The 18,679-nt window shown below is 41.7% G+C and overlaps 2 protein-coding genes across 14 annotated transcripts in view; both read left to right on the top strand.

The window, feature by feature from the left end:
- LOC115113196 (pleckstrin homology domain-containing family A member 1-like) overlaps positions 1-9,968 on the top strand; it is a 36,042-nt gene extending 26,074 nt beyond the window's left edge. For 4 of the 13 annotated variants that reach the window (XM_065012781.1, XM_029640554.2, XM_065012782.1 and 1 more), the window contains 6 exons: positions 6-74; positions 522-586; positions 681-759; positions 2,562-2,651; positions 5,545-5,615; positions 6,135-7,211. In XM_065012781.1, coding sequence (XP_064868853.1) covers positions 6-74; positions 522-586; positions 681-759; positions 2,562-2,651; positions 5,545-5,615; positions 6,135-6,435 — 675 coding nt within the window. In that variant the 3' untranslated portion in view covers positions 6,436-7,211. Of the gene's footprint in view, positions 1-5; positions 75-521; positions 587-680; positions 760-2,561; positions 2,652-5,544; positions 5,616-6,134 lie in introns of all 13 variants that reach the window. The other 9 variants (XM_065012783.1, XM_029640557.2, XM_029640563.2 and 6 more) reach the window with 9 other exon arrangements.
- Positions 9,969-15,533: 5,565 nt separating this feature from the next.
- Positions 15,534-18,679, top strand: part of LOC115113195 (serine protease HTRA1A-like) — a 34,449-nt gene continuing 31,303 nt past the window's right edge. Inside the window, exon 1 of the mRNA XM_029640553.2 lies at positions 15,534-16,152. Within this exon, the coding sequence (XP_029496413.1) occupies positions 15,693-16,152 (460 nt within the window). The 5' untranslated portion in view covers positions 15,534-15,692. The remainder of the gene's footprint in view (positions 16,153-18,679) is intronic.

The following is an 18,679-nucleotide window of genomic DNA, read 5'->3' as shown; positions in this document are numbered from 1 at the left end:
CCCAGATGAGAAATTGGAAAAGAAGATATTTCTTACTGGAGGATAACACCATGAGTTACTTCAAATCAGATCTGGTAAGCAATTTTCATTAACACTGGAAAGAATACCGGAATGACTTATTACACGCACTCACACACTCACACTGGGTTTGTCCTCTTGTCCTGACACGCTCCACCTCAAGTCCTTGGAATCTTGTGCCATTGCTACACATGTCCTAGCATGCCCCTGTCTCTGTGCCCTACCACACGCACGCACGCACATGCACACACTCCACAAAGCACTTCCATGCTTGCCTATATTTTGCACCAGCATGTGTCTATTTGGCGTGGACAGTCTTTCTCCCTTGTCTTCCAAATATACTGTATCAATAAGGTCTTGAAAGTTGGTTTTACTCAACAAAGATGATTCCTAAAGACTGTGGAGCAAGTTTCATAGCACACGTTATAGCAGTATGGTATACATTTTGGGCTCTTTAAAATGTTATTTTTCATTTTCTTGAACCGCTCCCCCTCTCTCTTCAGGAGAAGGAGCCTCTGAGAATGATTCCATTGAAGGAGGTCCACAAAGTTCAGGAGTGCAAACAGAGGTACTACACAACTCTCAACATTGTCATGGTAGAACGTAGCCTCTACATCTACCTACATTTGGCATGTAGCCAACTTTGATTTTGATCACTGTAGGATTTGTATTTCCAGTGACATCATGATGAGGGATAATCTCTTTGAGGTCGTCACCACTTCTAGGACTTTTTACATCCAGGTGAGAAGAGACCCAACATCTTTTTACCAACACACTATTACATAATGTCTAAATCAGGGATGGGCAAATTTGGTGGGGCCACAAAAAATCTGAACTAATGATGAGGGGCTGGAGTGGCCGCTGGCGTACCACCCGGGGGACCCACAGCCATACACTGGCTGAATTCAGTCGATGATAGGACATAGACAAGTTGTAAATACAACAACATGTACTGATATGTTATCATACAAAAATTGAGACGTATGGTCTGTTTACATATATTTTAAAGGCTATTTATACAGAAAATGTGTAAAACCAGTACAAACTGTATTTATGAGTATACGACAATGTTTTAGGTTGACAAATTATATTACGCAATTTCTGATATCTCCTGCATAAATAAAATCAGGATTTTGCCTCTACAGCCATTCATTCCAGTTAGACTGGTTTGATATTCTCCTTGACTAATATGTCTGCCATTTTCACCCCATTCTGGAACTTGGAGGGTTTATGACATAGATTCTATTAAATTACCAGAGGGGCTATGGTCGTCCCCCTTTGGGCCAATTGAGATATCACGTGTGACCTAATACATTTCAGTTAATTACGATAGCTCCTGCCTTGGGCCAATCAGTGTATTTTTGTAAATGCTGGCTCTCTATGGTAAGATGCATAATTTACCCAAATTCCATCAGAATCGGTCCAGTGCTGTCTGAGATATCACGTACAGCAACAGGTCCACAGTTCCCTCCCCGATTTCACCTTGGGGGACAATTCGCAGTTTTACAGCTCATTTCCTGCAATTCTACACATTTTGACATAGGGTGCAGAGAAATGTTTGCATTTTTAGGCTAATTTCCTGCAATTCTACACATTTTGCCCTGTCCTCTGCCATGTTAATATAATATCTGAGTTGTATTTTTTTTTAAATTTTACCTTTATTTTACTAGGCAAGTCAGTTAAGAACAAATTCTTATTTTCAATGACGGCCTAGGAACAGTGGGTTAACTGCCTGTTCAGGGGCAGAACGACAGATTTGTACCTTGTCAGCTCGGGGATTTGAACTTGCAACCTTTCAGTTACTAGTCCAACGCTCTAACCACTAGGCTACCCTACCGCCCCAACGGCGGTGAGAGTGATTTAAAATCATTGGGGCTCCACCGGTCAGTAATTCAACCACGATTACGACAAGTTTAGCTAGCTAGACTAATTTTCCAATCCCCACCAAAAACATTGCTGACATGGGCTAATTGAGTGATAATGAATCGTGTTCTGAAAGCAGCTCTGCACTGGTCACTAGCTGGCACAGCCACAAAGTCATATAATCTGATTTTCAACCTACCCTTAACCACACTGCTAACCCTAATGCCTAACTTAAGATCAAAACGATCATTTTTGTTTTCATGAATTTTTTGGTAATTGTATAGGTAATTTTGATTTAGCAGAAGGCCTATCTAAGGGGATATCGCTCAGTTCTCCCTCCAGGACAAGACTTGTGACAATAAATGTAAACCTGTGACTGACATAACACAACAACAAAAAACTGCTGATGCACAACTACATTTCAAAATCGCACCTTGTGTATTCTACTATTGTAACTCAACCGTAAATTGAGAACCCCAATAATGTTTTGAAATATATTTTTGGGAAATTGATCCACAGGCTGGCAGCCTGTTTCCCCGTCTCTGGTGTAGATTAATGTCAAGAATTTTACCCCTTCGGTATATTTCTTTCCCTCACCCACTTTACTATTTGCCCCTTATCCCCACTCCCTTCCTCCAACCCCCCTCCCTCATCCTCCCCCGTCTCCTCTTTCTTTGCAGGCTGACAGTCCAGAGGAGATGCACAGCTGGATCAAGGCTGTCTCTGGTGCCATCGTAGCCCAGCGGGGACCTGGGAGATCTGCAGCCACAGTATGTAACCACCCAGCAGGCCACTGGGTTTATAGGGCTACTGCATGCGCTGTCACTTCTGGCCAGTCTCCTGTCTCTCTGGTCCTTAGTAGCAACACAAACTGATCTGATCTCCATTTGTTTCACGTGTTCATGGCAGCCCAAGCCAAGAGCGATGGCTCAGACACACACCACACACACAAACAGTGAGGATGCAGGGAGGAGTGAAAAGTATGTCACATTCTGTACTGACTGCAGAGGGTAGAGGTTGGCATCCTCACCCAGGTTCCCCTTCTACTGTAGGTGTTGCATAGGCAATCGCCACATCAGGGTTTCCATTAGAAAACTGTGGCACCGGACATTTGAGCGGCAGCATTTTAATTTACTGGACATTTGAGAAATGTATCCATTGGGTGCGTAACCTGATAAGGGCGTCCACCCACTGTGCTCAAAATGACAGATCACATTTAGATTATGGTAATTCATCTTAACGGACCATACAAGTCAAGGATGCAACGACGACTTCTGTTGTGCGTTTGAAGATGTTAGAATAACTGTCCACATGTACTTTTCCTCAGCCAACAAGACGAGTAATGAACAGCAACATCACTAGTCTATGTCCCCTCTACTATCCCCCGTAGTAGAAAAGTGTACCTATTCTATTGTTCAGCTTGTCGTTTTGTGCGAGAAAGAAATGGCGTATTCCAAACAAACTCTGGGACAGTTGTGGGAGGATACATCACAAATTCATGTAGCCTAGACTACATCAAAAACATTTAAAAAAAGCAATGAGGCTGATGCAACAGAGCAGAACATTTAGCTTAAAATGTTGATCAACTATAATTTGTTCACATTATAGGTGCAGCAATGTGCACAAGGCAGTAGACTACTTGCTGATGTTCGTTGCATAATGCAGTTAACAGTAAAACACTGTAGTCAAAAGCACACTGCACATGTGAGCGGTTTCATGAGACTGAGATGAAAATATCTGTCTGAAAATGGGGAGGTCTGTTTTCAAATGATGGAGCAAAGAACATGATAAAAATATGTTAGAAAATGTAACGGATTCTACAAGAATCAATATCACTCCCTAAAAACATACCCCTATGGAACAATCCTTGGATAGCTTTTAAAAATTCACAGATAAATTGTCCCACATGGAAAACTTAAGGCATAGAAACTGTAAATTACTTGGTAATAGGGAATACAATTATTTCCATGACAGAATTAAAAAGCAATTTTGGACTGACCAATGTAGATATTTTCAAATACATGCAAGTTTCATATCACTACATTTCGATCTAAAATCTTTCGGATATCAGAGCAATGTTGGGGGAATTCTATTTGAGCCAGAAAATTATACTCATATGATAGATAAGATATACTAAACCTTGCAGAGATCCTATCCAACTGACAGTCTCTTAGAAAATAATATCAACTACTGGTACCAAGACCTAAAAGGATCTGATATCGGCACAAGATGGAGTATTGGAACAAAACTAACAAAATTATAGTTAATTAAAATGTATGCTTAATCCAGTATTGACTAATGTACAGAATGTATTATACAAGAGACAAAATTCAGAAATTCTTCTTGCACAACGGTTGAATCATGTCGTAAGCGTAAAACCAACACTGACTCGATGATTCATGCCTTCTGGGAGTGCTGTAAAGTCTGAACGTAATGGGCGGAGTTAGAACGTTGGCTGTCAGAAGTTTTACAATATACATTTACTTGAATGCTGTCTGCATATTTCAAGACATGGCATATGAGGGTTGGCTGAGACCCAATGGGTTGTACTGTACTTTTCTCATCAATCATGTAGAAAACTTTTGCTTAACTGAAAATCAAGTGATCCTGCATTGTTGGGATGGTGGAAGAATCAAATGCATTATTATTTGAAGACTGAAAGGGTGTGGGCGACAGAGAAGGGCAGAGTGTCGCAGTTTGAGGCCATGTGGAGTAGAGTATTGCAGGCGCTGGAGATTGTGGTGGTGGAAACGTGGGTCTGGGCAGATGCGATGTCGAAGTTTGCGTGCGTCTGTCTGCTGTCTTTTGTCTGTTTTAGGTTTATTGTTTGACAAACAAAATGAAATGTTACAAAAAGAGAGGGAAATATTTTGGCTGCTGGACAATGAAAGATAATTGATTTGAAAGCCAGTAGAACATGAGAGAAATAGGCTACTGGTTTCAATGGCATATGGAAGACTTGATCAAATATTTGCCTCCAGGTTTAGTCATCTTTTGGCTAGGCTACTTTGAAGCTAGGTAAACAAGCCTCATAATATGTAGTACAACATTCAGGTTTCAAACAATTAAGCATATGTTTAAAAAAAAATGCATACTGTTTCCAGATCATTGCAAAGTGGTGTGTGGCGCACTGAAGCTTGCCTACCGTTATATCCACTTGAATGGGAAGTGCGCTTCAATTATCAGTTGAGAAATAAAAATATCAGCTCTTTTTAATGGTGGCAATCAAAGCAGTTAACACACAATTTTATTAAGAATTGTTTCACAGTGATTGGGATTATAAAAGCTAATTTCACTCTCGCACTGTCTGAGAGATTAAACTAGGCTCTGTATCTTTATGCTGTGCCAATTTAATTCCACCAAATTATGCAAATGAACCCATCGACCAATAAGCATTTTGACTGGTATTTCCATTAATGAATAGGCTAGAAAGCATTTTGCAATGGGATTTTTTTATTCTCCCGGACAGTTGGTTTGCGCCAATTTGATATATCATCTTTAAAAAAAAAAATATCGGCCAAAAGCAGGCTATTACCGACTAACGGAAACCCTGCTCCACATGTATACTTCTCTTTCTACCACTCCCTCTCTTCCCCCTGTACTGTGGGCTAGGCTGGCCCTCCCCAGCCTGCTCTAATCCAGCTGTCCACTGTGTTGTTGCAGATGCGGCAGGCCAGACGGCTGTCAAACCCCTGTATACAGAGGTATACGGCCCGAATCGGGGAGTGCAGCACGTATGTCAGCTCCTGTACCCCAAAGTGCCTTCTATATACTGTTGGTTTTCACTCACTTTTTGTTTTTTTATGTCATGGTGTGGACTGGAGAGTCACCCATCTGCCTCCCTAAAAACGAAACTGTACATGTCCCTCCCTGTGTGGGCTTTAACCCCTCCACCCCGCTGCCCATTCCATAACTTCCAACTCAAAGTCCTCCTCTCCTCTACCTCTGCTTCTTTGCTTTTCCTGTCTTCCTCTTCATGCTCCACCTCAGCCCTGGGGTTAGTCCCATAAACTCATTCCCTTGACTTAATGTAGCTTAACCTCCCTGGACCTCTGCAGCTAGTCACAACCTCCCATTCACTTCCACTTTGAAACCCTTACTGCACACACACACACACACACACACACACACACACACACTAATGCCTCTCTTGTACAGTGATGAAAGCTCTTGCACAGACCTGTTTCCTGTCTATGTCCTGTCATGTCTCTTCATATGTATCTGACTCTCCTTGTCTTTCTTTCTCTCTGCAGTCTCCTGCAGCTGTGTACCTGTCTTAGATGTCTCACATCCTGCCTGTCTCTAGTTCTACCTCCTGTCCGCTGCCTGTATGTGTGTTTACTCTCTCAAACTGTTGACTTGCATAACCCAGTTAACTTCTCATTTTCTAAGCCAAGACAACTTGCAAGTCTGAATGAATGTTGTCTTTGGGAACTAAACCCTAGTCTTCTTAACATCAAAAAACAGTTTAGCTGTTGGTGTGTTTTGTGTTCTGCATATTTGTATGATGACGACTTCTGTATAAGCACATGTACTCTGAAGCTCTTAAACTAACCGCCCTGGCATACTTGAAGAATCACTCAGCCCTTTGTTTACTCACACATAAGCTGTTGCGGTGTAGGTGTTTCCGTTGCATGGTCTGCTTCAAGTCATGCACATATGTTTTGGCAAATGTTCTGTGCCCGGCTGCATGATGCAGAATTATGATGACTTTGGTGATGCTTTGCACAGCAGATTTGGGAGAAAATATATTTTTGAATAGCCAGGAAAGGCAATCAGGAGTTATTTAAGTATCTGTCACTAACTATTTTTCCTGGGTAAATGGATTGGGTAAGTAGGTGTAGCTGCATATGTTGCCTCCCAATAACAACACCAACTGGTCACTGACATGTTTTTCTTTTTTACTTACTTTATTCCCCACCCCCTCTTGTTTCTTTTTTTTTTTACAGAGATTGAAATCTGACAGTGAAATACTAACTTTAAAAAAATGAGCACTACCACTTCTTCTGCTTTTCACTACCACTGCACTCCTCCCAGCACCCGTCACTGCTCTGCTAGCACTTCTACGGTCTGCAACTGCGGCTACCACTACTTCTACTACTACCACTACTTCTACTACTACCACTGCTGCTGCATCAGCCGCTACACCAAAAGTCTGGCACGGGCTCTATTCACAACTCACCATGTTTCCCACCTGACTGTGATTCTGTGGGACACACCCCTCCCTCCTCTCTCAGCAGGAGCACTGTGGCCGTTCCTCCCCTTCCACATTCTACCGCAGCCAACCGGGGTCCCCCGTCCCTCGCTCGCCCATATCTGCAGTGCCACCCTACCCAGGGTGTCCTTCTGTCGCGGGCAGTGCACGCTCGGAGCCTTGCGTGGGACAGCGAGCACTTCATGAGCCTCCTGCCGCGACCCAACCACGCCCGACTGTCCCTGCAGGAGACACGCCTGTCCAAGTGACCGCCGACACTGCCCTTGAGTCGCCATGGAGACGGCGCAGCAGCTTCGAGCCCTACCCACCTGAACCCCCCCTTGACCTGGACGCTGACGACTTGCCGGTCAGCGAAGTCTGACCCATGAACTACCCCCACACTACCCCATAACCTGGCAGAGGGGGTGGGCTACAGAGTAGAGGCTGTATGACAACGGGGGAAATGAGAAGAATGCTTTTGAATATCTGAGAGTAGCTGAACAGTGGGCCGCTTGTCTCATTTCCACAAAACTGAACAGAAGTCATCTGGATGGAAATTACAGAAAGCAGGCACTGAATTCCAAGCCAAAGTTGGTCTGTATAATGTGTCTGACTTCCAACTATCTCAACCCCCTGTTCGTGAAGCTGTTAATCTACCCCAGCTAGTCAACCCTAGTCACATTAGAGTTGGAGGTGACTCAGACAATGAGACAGGGGGGTTCTGTTCTCTCGTTTTCATTGTTAGGCATCTACTCAGTGGTCAAGGCATGTGGACACTCACATGAAGTCCTGGAATCCACTGTCTCTGTGTGGGCTGGGAGGGTGAGATTTACACTGAACTCTACACCAAAGATTCTGCGCTATTTGCCATTGTCTCCCACCTGCTTGCTCTGTCCTTATTTATTTAATAGGGTTAATTCAGTTTAGAAAACTTTTTTTATGTTGATTTAAAATATACACACAGAGTATACAAAACATGAGGAACACCTTCCTGATATTGAGTTTCATCCCCTTTTGCCCTCAAAACAGCCTCAATTTGTCAGTGCATGGAGTCGAAGGTGTTGAAAGTGTTCCACAGGGATTCTAGCCCATGTTTACTCCAATGCTTCCCACAGTTGTTCAGTTGGCTGGATGTCCTTTGGGTGATGGACCATTCTTGATACACACGAGAAACCCAACAGCGTTGTAGTTCTTACCCACTCAAACTGGTGCACCTGGCACCGACCATACCCTATTCAAAGGCACTTCAATCTTTTGTCTTGCCCATTCTCCCTCTGAATGGCACACATACACAACCCATGTCTCAATTGTCTCAAGGCTTAAAAATCCCTTCATCTACACTGACTGAAGTGGATGTAACATGTGACATCAATAAGGGATCATAGCTTTTACCTGGATTCACCTGGTCAGTCTGTCATGGAAAGAGCAGGTGTTCCTATTGTTTTGTGCACTCAGTGTATACCTGCAGCTCATGACTACGTGGACTCACACAGATGAATTCAGACATGTGTGAGGCTAATATGTTATACCACTCTGCCAAGCAAGCTAGTAAGTGGATATTTTTAAAGGTCCAATGCAACATTTATCTCAATATCAAAGAATTTCTGGGTAACAATTAAGTGCATTACTGTTAAAATTACAAAAATAGCTTCTTAGCAAAGGGCTATTTCTCAATCAAGATTTTTGCTTGGTCTTTCTGGGAGTGGTCTGAGTGAGGGGCATAATTGGAAGACCCTAATGGGAGGGATATTTTAACCTGAAAACCCTCTGTTACTGGCAGAAGTTTGAAACTCCTTTTTGTTTGTAGTTTATTCATTTATACCATCACCAGGCAAGCCAATCTCATCCCACCAACTTGCATTATCTTCACAATTTCAAAGTATTATTCCAACCTCATAGTGTGGAAATATATACAAAACACAGAAAAATCATGTTTTTGACTGCACTGCGCCTTTAAGGCAGCAAGCTATATTCTCTAATTACTGAATAGTTGTCAAGTAACATAGAACTAATCATACCTGTTAATTTCATGCATTCACTGTTGTTTTTGTTGAACTAATGTTGTCTTTAGTTATTTACTTTAATTTATGGTGTATGACCAAATTATTCTAACATACATTTTCTTTATCTGACTTTAAAACCTACAACAATCCCACTCTCCCCACACCATAGTATTACAGTTAGAAAGTTGTTGGTAAACACTGTGGACTGGTACGAGAGAACTGTGCAGTTCTAAACCAAGCCATGTACATTTGCCTAATCCTGCTGGGTACTGTAATGGGGTTTGGATTTGTACCAATAGGACTTCGGTGAGAGAGTGAGTTGTGCAACCGAGCGGGGTGGCTTCATTAAGGGACCAAAGTGAAAAGCAGTTACTTCTAGGGTAGGGATGGTCATTGTCTTGCAGAGATGTTTAAATTAATACTCCTACTGGCCACCAACATGCTTGACCCCTGACCTCTTCATACCTGTATACTGAACAGTGGCTTTAACCATTTTTTGTTTTAGTGACTGCTGCCCGATTTTGTTTAGTTATGACAAAATTGACACTGACTGCTTTGTTCTGCGTGTGTGAAAACATGGTTTTCTTTGGTGACAGTTTGTTGGGATTGTTTTATTTTATGTTGTAATATGTGTTTAGATGTATATTTCCGTTTGAACTTCCCTGTGCCTGTATTGCAATGTAGTGAAGGTCAACCCAACCATGCTACTCAATGGTCTTATTTCAATAGATCTCATTAGTGGTTCTGCAAAACCATACAGCTGCTCAAGTGCCTGCATAAATTCTATTAAAAAACAAAGCTGTTCTAATCCATTTTGTCTTGTGTACTAGATTTGAATTGTCACTATTTATTATGTGGATGACTTGAAAGAAATAAACACTTAGAAAATGCTCACGTGTTGATTTGAATTATTGCAATTCTGTTCAACCTAGATGAGCAACGGCTCATGATCTGCTCATCCAACTTTCCCACTTGCCATTTACACAAATAAAATCAAGGACTAAATCCAGATGACCCAGACAATTACAATTCTATGAAATCATAAACCTGGCTAAATACTAAGAAATGGTTCAACCTCTGTTACTCGGCCTAATAGTTAATTGTATGACTACTCTGCCCCCTGGTGGTGAAATATTAGCATTTTGCTTTCTTCCCAGAGTAGAACTGTCACTACAACTCGCTCCTATACAGACTGATCTTTTGTAATAGTCAGTTAGCAGTCAATATTGTTTGGTGTTCTGTGTGAGCAGTGTGTGATATAAGTTGTGTGTGTGTGGTTGAATGGAGGCCCACGGTGACAGTGATGTCATACAGTTGCTTGTGGACAACAAAAACAACATCTGGATAGACTGTGGGCCGGTACGGCTCTCAGCGCCTGGAGTAGCCCAGTCTCTCTGCCTTTATTGGCCTACAACGGGCTTTTGTGGGGCTTCTGAGAGACAAATAAAGCTGCAGTTGGCCCTAAGAGACCTTTGCATGTACTCATGCAGAATGATACGTCACACCAACAATGTGTCCAAGTTGAGATTTGTCTTGCTTTATTTGGACTTATTAGGGTGTAACCTAAAGTCGATTTCATCCAAAGGTGTTTTATTGGGTTGATATTGACCCTATAGGTTGCCATGTCATTTTCACAAAATACATTCAAATGGCAAGAGTGTTTACAACACCAAATGTCATGAACTCCCCTCTTCTTAGCAATGCAAGAAAAAGTGAACCATAATGAAAACAGGACCCTCTCCATTGGGATGGAGGAGGATGGTAGGCAAGCCCCATAGCACCACACGGGGGCCCTAGGCAACCTCCATCCCAATGCCTGGGCCATGAGTATTGGTCCAACCACCTCATTAAACCATAGTCATTAAAATATCCCATAACCAATCGTATGTGAGAGCGGTTTATGACCGTGATTCATTGGTCCATTGTTTGCTGGATCTTTTACAGCCCACCACAGGCATCTAACGTAACAGAGCTGTGTTGTTCACTACACTATATAAGCCACTAGCTATAACAGGAATTTCCGCTTCTCACACATGCAATTGGCCTATATTTCCTCCAATAACAACAATTTGTTTAATCTTCAATATGTGCAACTTCAAACTGTTTAGATTTCTGTTAGAATACCACGAAGAACAGTTTGCTAATTATCATAGGATCAATGTTTGTTGAAATAAAAAGCTTTGAATGTTAGCTTTGCTTACAAAATTGATTATGATTCATCCCCACCCAAGTTCCCCTCAAATTGGTTTCTGTTTAGTTTTGTTCATTTCTGACCACACATATGGCATAATTAATTAATTAATAAATTGTATATTTTTTTTATAAGATTGAGCAATAATGATTTTATAACTGGCTTATAACCCACAGCCACCATAAAACCCCTCACACCATCACTCGCTGTTTTTGTAGCCTAATTACATGAGTTGAGTCAGTTGCTAAGAGTGACTAGTTCGTATAGGGAACAGTAAAGAACTGGATGTTTAGGGCTGAAACTCCATAATCTCCCTGGCAGACCTATATACATGCTTAATGACCAGGGGTGTAAAGTAATTAAGTAAAAATACTTTAAAGTACTACTTAAGTTGTTTTTTTGGGGGGTATATGTACTTTACTATTTAGATTTTTAGAATGTAGTGAAGTAAAAGTACAAAAATCTAAATAGTAAAGACAATTATCTTATCTTAATTATTAGCATTCAAAATGCAATGAGTACTTTTGGGTGTCAGGGAAAATGTAAAGAGTGAATGTAAAATGTACTTTTTACTCCATACATTTTCCCTGACACCCAAAAGTACTCATTACATTTTGAATGCTTAGCAGGACAGGAAAATCATCCAATTCTGCCTCTGATCTGGCGGACTCACTAAACAAACATTCTTTGTTAATTAGTCATTTCTGAGTGTGCCCCTGGCTATCCGTAAATAAAACATTTAAAACACAAGAAAATGTTGCCGTCTGGTTTTTAAATAAGGAATTTGAAATTATTTATACTTTTACTTTTGATACTTAAGTATATTTAAAACCAAATACTTTTACTTTTACCCTTGAAAGTTACGGTCACAAGACGCAGGCCTCCTTACTGTCCCTAGAATTTCTAAGCAAACAGCTGGAGGCAGGGCTTTCTCCTATAGAGCTCCATTTTTATGGAATGGTCTGCCTATCCATCTGAGAGACCCAGACTCGGTCTCGACCGCGGTCTCGACCGTTAAGCCTTTATTGAAGACTCATCTCTTCAGTAGGTCCTATGATTGAGTGTAGTCTGCCCCAGGGGTGTGAAGGTGAACGGAAAGGCACTGGAGCGACGAGCCACCCTTGCTATCTCTGCCTGGCCGGTTCCCCTCTCTCTACCGTGTTTCTCTGCCTCTCACCCTATTACGGGGGCTGAGTCACTGGCTTACTGGTGCTCTTCCATGCCATCCTTAGGAGGGGTGCATCACTTGAGTGGGTTGATCTTCCTGTCTGGGTTGGCTCCCCCCTCGTGTTCGTGCCGCGGGGGAGGTCTTCGTGGGCTATACTCAGCCTTGTCTCAGGGTAGTAGGTTGGTGGTTGAAGATATCCCTCTAGTGGTGTGGGGGCTGTGCCTTGGCAAAGTTGGTGGGGTTATATCCTGCCTGTTTGGCCCTGTCCGGGGGTATCGTCGGACAGGGCCACAGTGTCTCCCGACCCCTCCTGTCTCAGCCTCCAGTATTTGTGCTGCAATAGTTTGTGTTGGGGGGATAGGGTCAGTCTGTTATATCTGGAGTATTTCTCATGTTTTATCCGGTGTCTTGTGTGAATTTAAGTATGCTTCTTCTAATTCTCTCTTTCTCTCATCTCTCGGAGGACCTGAGCCCAAGGACCATGCCTCAGGACTACCTGGCCTGATGACTCCTTGCTGTCCCCAGTCCACCTGGTCATGCTGCTGCTCCAGTTTCAACTGTTCTGCCTGCGGCTATGGAACCCTGACCTATTCACTGGACATGCTACCTTGTCCCGGACCTCCTGTTTTGGACTCTCTCTACAGCACCTGCTGTCTCTAACTCTGAATGATCGGCTATGAAAAGCCAACTGACATTTACCCCTGAGGTTCTGACCTGTTGCACCCTCGACAACCACTGTGATTATTATTATCTGACCCTCCTGGTCATCGATGAACATCTTGGCCATGTTCTGTTATAATCTCCACCAGGCAAAGCCAGAAGAGGACTGGCCACCCCTCAGAGCCTGGTTCCTCTTTAGGTTTCTTCCTAGGTTCTGGCCTTTCTAGGGAGTTTTTCCTAGCCACCGTGCTTCTACATCTGTTTTGCTTGCCGTTTGTGGTTTTAGGCTGGGTTTCTGTACAGCACTTTGTGACATCGACTGATGTAAAAAGGGCTTTATAAATACATTTGATTGATTTTCTATTAATGTATCTTTACTTTTACTCAAGTATTATAATTTAGTACTCTTTTCACCACTGTTTATGACCTCTCATAATCTCTCCTGTTGTAAGGCAGTCTGTGTTTATAGCTTCCTATTGATTGGAGAATTATCATATCAAGTTAATCAATGTTATAATGGCCCACACAAATGAATGGGAATTTATTATTCACTATTTAATTTTCTAAACAGCTAAATTAAAATGGTTATCTAAAGGTACATATTTTGATTACTCCATCCATTACAGGTACAGTGCATAAGGAAAGTATTCAGACCCCTTCCCTTTTTCCACATTGTTACGTTCCAGCCTTATTTTAAAATGGATTAAATAAAAAATGTACATACAATACCCCGACAATGACAAAGCGAAAACAGGTTTTTAGATTATTTTTTTTGCAAATGTATTCAAAATACAAAAACATACCTTATTTACATAATACAGACCCTGCTATGAGACTTGAAATTGAGCTCAGGTGCATCCTGTTTCCATTGATCATCCTTGAGACGTTTCTACAGCTTAATTGGAGTCCACCTGTAGTAAATTCAATTGACTGGACATGATTTGGAAAGTCACACAACTGTCTATATAAGGTCACTCAGTTGACAGTACATGTCAGAGCAGAAACCAAGCCATGAGGTCAAAATAATTGTCTGTAGAGCGTCAAGACAGGATTTTGTCGAGGCATAGATCTGGGGAAGAGTACCAAAACATTTCTGCAGCATTGAAGGTCCCCCAAAACACAGTGCCCTCCATCATTCTTAAATGGAAGAAGTTTGAAACCACAAAGACTCTTCCTAGAACTGGCCGCCCGGCCAAACTGAGCAATCAGAGGAGAAGGTCCTCTCCTCTATGGAGATGGGAGAACCTTCCAGAAGGACAACATTCTCTGCAGTACTCTACCAATCAGGCCTTTTTAGTAGAGTGGCTAGACTGAAGCCATTCCTCAGTGAAAGGCACATGACAGCCCACTTGGAGTTTGACAAAAGGCACCTAAAGTATTCTCAGACCATGAGAAACAAGATTCTCTAGTCTGATGAAACCAAGATTTAACACTGTCCTAAATGCCAAGAGTTACGTCTGGAGGAAATCTGTCACCATCCCTATGGTGAAGCATGGTGGTGGCAGCATCAAGCTGTGGAGATGTTTTTTAGCGGCAGGGACTAGGACACTAGTCAGGATCGAGATGAACGGAGCAAAGTACAGAGATATCCTTGATGAAACCTGCTCCAGAGCGCTCAGGACCTCAGACTGGGGTGAAGATTCACTTTCTAACAGGACAACTACCCTAAGCACACAGCCAAGACAATGCAGGAGTGGCTTCGGGACAAGTCTCTGAATGTCCTTGAGTGGCCGGGACATGAACCCGATCAAACATCTCTGGAGAGACCTGAAAATAGCTGTCCAGTGATGCTCCCCATCCAACCTGACAGAGCTTGATAGGATCTGCATATAAGAATAGGAGAAACTCCCCAAATACAGGTGTACCAAGCTTGTAGCATCATACCCAAGACGACTTGAGGCTGTAATCGCTGCCAAAGGTGCTTCAACAAAGTACTGAGAAATACTTATGTAAATTCGAGTTTTATTTGTTTATAGATTTGCCAAAATATCTAAACCTGTATTTGTTTTGTCATTATGGAGTATTGTGTGTAGATTGATGCAGGGGGGAAAACGTTGTAATCCATTTTGAGTCAGGCTATAGCTAACAAAATGTGGAAAAAGTCAAGGGGTTTGAATACTTTCCGAATGCACTGTATCTAACTACCATCGTGGGTTCGTCCAGCCTGTTCAAAGGGTCTAGTCATTCAGGCCAGTCCAGTACTTAGATCCACTGTATATTCTATAAGTGTAGCATATTCCAAGTTAAGCCTATAATTAATTCAAATAGGCCTAAATGCACAATAAATAAATACCGAAGCGTTAGGGCGTCACACTCATACACCAATTGCAATGCGTTTTATTGTCTGGAAAGTGTGCCGGGTCATGTGGAATTGAATAGGCTTTAAAAATGCAGTGCCAGCTAAAAAACGCTAAATCTCATATTGGTGCAGCAGTGGAAGTGGAGCTTTCCAAATCCCGCTGTATCTGCAGTGGCTGCTCTGCTCTACAATTTTCAGCTAACATATTCAAACGTAATGCAAGTTTTAGAGTAGCCCTGACACTTTTTGTTTACTTCACAATTTTTGGGCAACAGTCCGTTTCACAGTAATCCACCATGTTTTGGTCACTATTGTGCGTAACCGTTTGCTTGGCATCCCTACCTGCCGAAGCACAGATCTCAAATAGGTACGTTATCGGCTGTCCCAGTCGTTGTGACAAGGCGATGTGCCCACGTATGCCAGTTGAGTGCTTAGCAGGAAAAATCCTCGACCACTGCAACTGCTGCCCGGTGTGCGCCTCTGGAGAGGGCGAAGCGTGCGGCGGCAATGGGAAGCTTGGAGACCCGGTGTGTGCAGAGGGGTTGGAGTGTTCGGTATCGGGCGGAGTGAGCTACTCTGCCACCGTCAGAAGAAGAGGGAAGAGCGGCGTTTGCGCCTGCAAAACTACCGACCCTGTATGTGGCAGCGACGGTGTATCATATCGTAACATCTGCGAGCTCAAGAGAGTCAGCAACCGGGCGCTGAAACTTCAGCAGCCACCTGTTCTGTTCATTCAACGGGGAGCTTGTGGAAAGGGTAACTTATTTATTGGGCATATTCTTTCATTCCACCACTTGAATGTGCTAATTGTTTTATCAGTCCTTCTGGTGGGTTCCTAACTTTAAATCAGTGCTAGTGTAACTCAGCTATAGACGCAAATACAATGTCTTCAGAAAGTATTTTATACCCCTTGACTTACTCCACATTTTGTTGTGTTACAGCCTGAATTGAAAATATATTTTTTTCATCTACACACAATACCCCACAATGAATAAGTGAAACACGTTTTTAGAAATGTTTACAAATATATTGAAATACAGAAATATCACATTTACATTAGTATTCACACCCCTGAATTAATACTTTGTAAAAGCACTTTTGGCGGTGATTACAGCTGTGAGTCTCTTTGGGTACGTTTCTAAGAGCTTTGCACACGAGGATAGTACAATATTTGACCATTCTTTTCTAAATTATTTAAGCTCTGTCAAGTTGATCATTGCTAGACAGCCATTTATTTTCAAGCCAATTTAAGTCAACTGTAACTCGGCCACTCAGGTACATTCAATGTCATCTTGGTAAGAAACTCCAGTGTAGATTTGGACTTGTGTTTTAGGTTATTGTCCAGCTGAAAGGTACATTTGTCATCCCAGTGTCTGCTGGAAAGCAGATTGAATCAGGTTTTCCTCTAGGATTTTGTCTGTGCTTATAGCTGTATTTGGTTTCTTTTTATCCTAAAACAACTCCCTAGTCCTTGCAGATGACAAGCATACCCATAAAATGATGCAGCCACCACCATGCTTGAAAATATGAAGTCATACTCAGTGATGTGTTGTGTTGGATTTGTCCCAAACATAACATTTTATATTCAGGACAAAAAGTTAATTTCTTTGCCACATTTTTTGCAGTATTTCTTAAGTGCCTTGTTGCAAACAGGATGCATCTTTTGCAATATTTTATTCTCTACAGGCTTCCTTATATTCACTCTGCCATTTAGGTTAGTGTTGTGGAGTAACTACGATCTTGTTGACCATCCTCTGTTTTCTTATATCACAACCATTGAACTCTGTAACTGTTAAAATCACCATTGTCCTTACGGTGAAATCCATGAGCAGTGTCCTTCCTCTCCGGCAACTGAGTTGGGAAGGATGCCTGTATATTTGTAGTGACTGGGTGTATTGATACACCGTCTAAAGCCTAATTAATAACTTCCCCATGCTCCAAGGGATATTCAGCGTCTGCTTTTCATTTTGTTTTACATACTGTATCTAGCATCCGGTGTCTCTTTGAGGCATTGAAAAACCTTCCTGGTCTTTGGTGTAATATGTGCTTGACATTCACTACTCGATTGAGGGACCATACAGATAATTGTACTGTATGTGTGGGGTACAAGGATAGTGATTATAGATTTTTTTAATGATTTATTAATGACACCCTATTGTTGAACACCAAATGAGTCCATGCAATTTGTTAAGCACATTTTTACTCCTGAATTTATTTAGGCTTGCCATAACAAAGGGGTTGAGTACTTACATTGACAGTATATAGTGCAAGTGATCAATGCTGTTCAAGACTCTTCACAAATTATTAAAGCAATTGAGAAGATCTCCACGGACCTGCGACCTTTGCATGCTATCTTTAACATGCACACTTTCTATTATTACATAAGAAAAGGTTTATAGTTAGACTACAGTAGGCTAGCCTCAAAATGTGGCTATGGATGTTACTCATTTGAAGGTTGGATAAATACTGTTAGGTAAGAGAGCCTATTGTTTGGTGGACAACAAACAAATATCAACATTTAATGCTGGGATAGTTACATCGGAGCCACTGACTTAATCTTATTTTTTTACTTTTATTTTTTATTGATTTGAGGACATGAATCCAACATAGAATTTGTTAGCCTATTAACTTGTCGACAAGTTATTTACTGTATTGCAAAAGTGATATTGAATTGTGTTTGGTTCTCAACGCAACCAAATATCAACATTTGAAGATGTATATTCTATGTCACTGACTTAGTCTTGCTTTGATTCCAGTTTGTCGACAAATTAGTGATTCATACTTACTGTATGTTGGATTCACGTCTCCATCTCAACCAAACATCTACAGTTGAAGTCGGAAGTTTACATACACTTAAGTTGGAGTCATTAAAACACGTTTTTTCAACCACTCCACACATTTCTTGTTAACAAACTATAGTTTTGACAAGTCGGTTAGGAGATCTACTTTGTGCATGACACAAGTAATTTTTCCAAAAATTGTTTACAGACAGATTATTTCACTTATCATTCACTGTATCACAATTCCAGTGGGTCAGAGGTTTACATACATTAAGTTGACTGTGCCTTTAAACAGCTTGGGAAAATCTGCTAAATGATGTCATGGCTTTAGAAGCTTCTGATAGGCTATTTGACATCATTTGAGTCATTTGGAGGAGTACCTGTGGATGTATTTCAAGGCCTACCTTCAAACTCAGTGCCTCTTTGCTTGACATCGTGGGAAAATCAAAAGAAATCAGCCAAGACCTCAGAAAACAATTGTAGACCTCCACAAGTCTGGTTCA

Source organism: Oncorhynchus nerka, linkage group LG28, assembly GCF_034236695.1.
Source record: "Oncorhynchus nerka isolate Pitt River linkage group LG28, Oner_Uvic_2.0, whole genome shotgun sequence".
NCBI classification, from domain to species: domain Eukaryota; kingdom Metazoa; phylum Chordata; class Actinopteri; order Salmoniformes; family Salmonidae; genus Oncorhynchus; species Oncorhynchus nerka.
The sequence above is the reverse complement of the archived record's forward strand: the minus strand, read 5'-3'. Positions and strand labels throughout refer to the sequence as shown.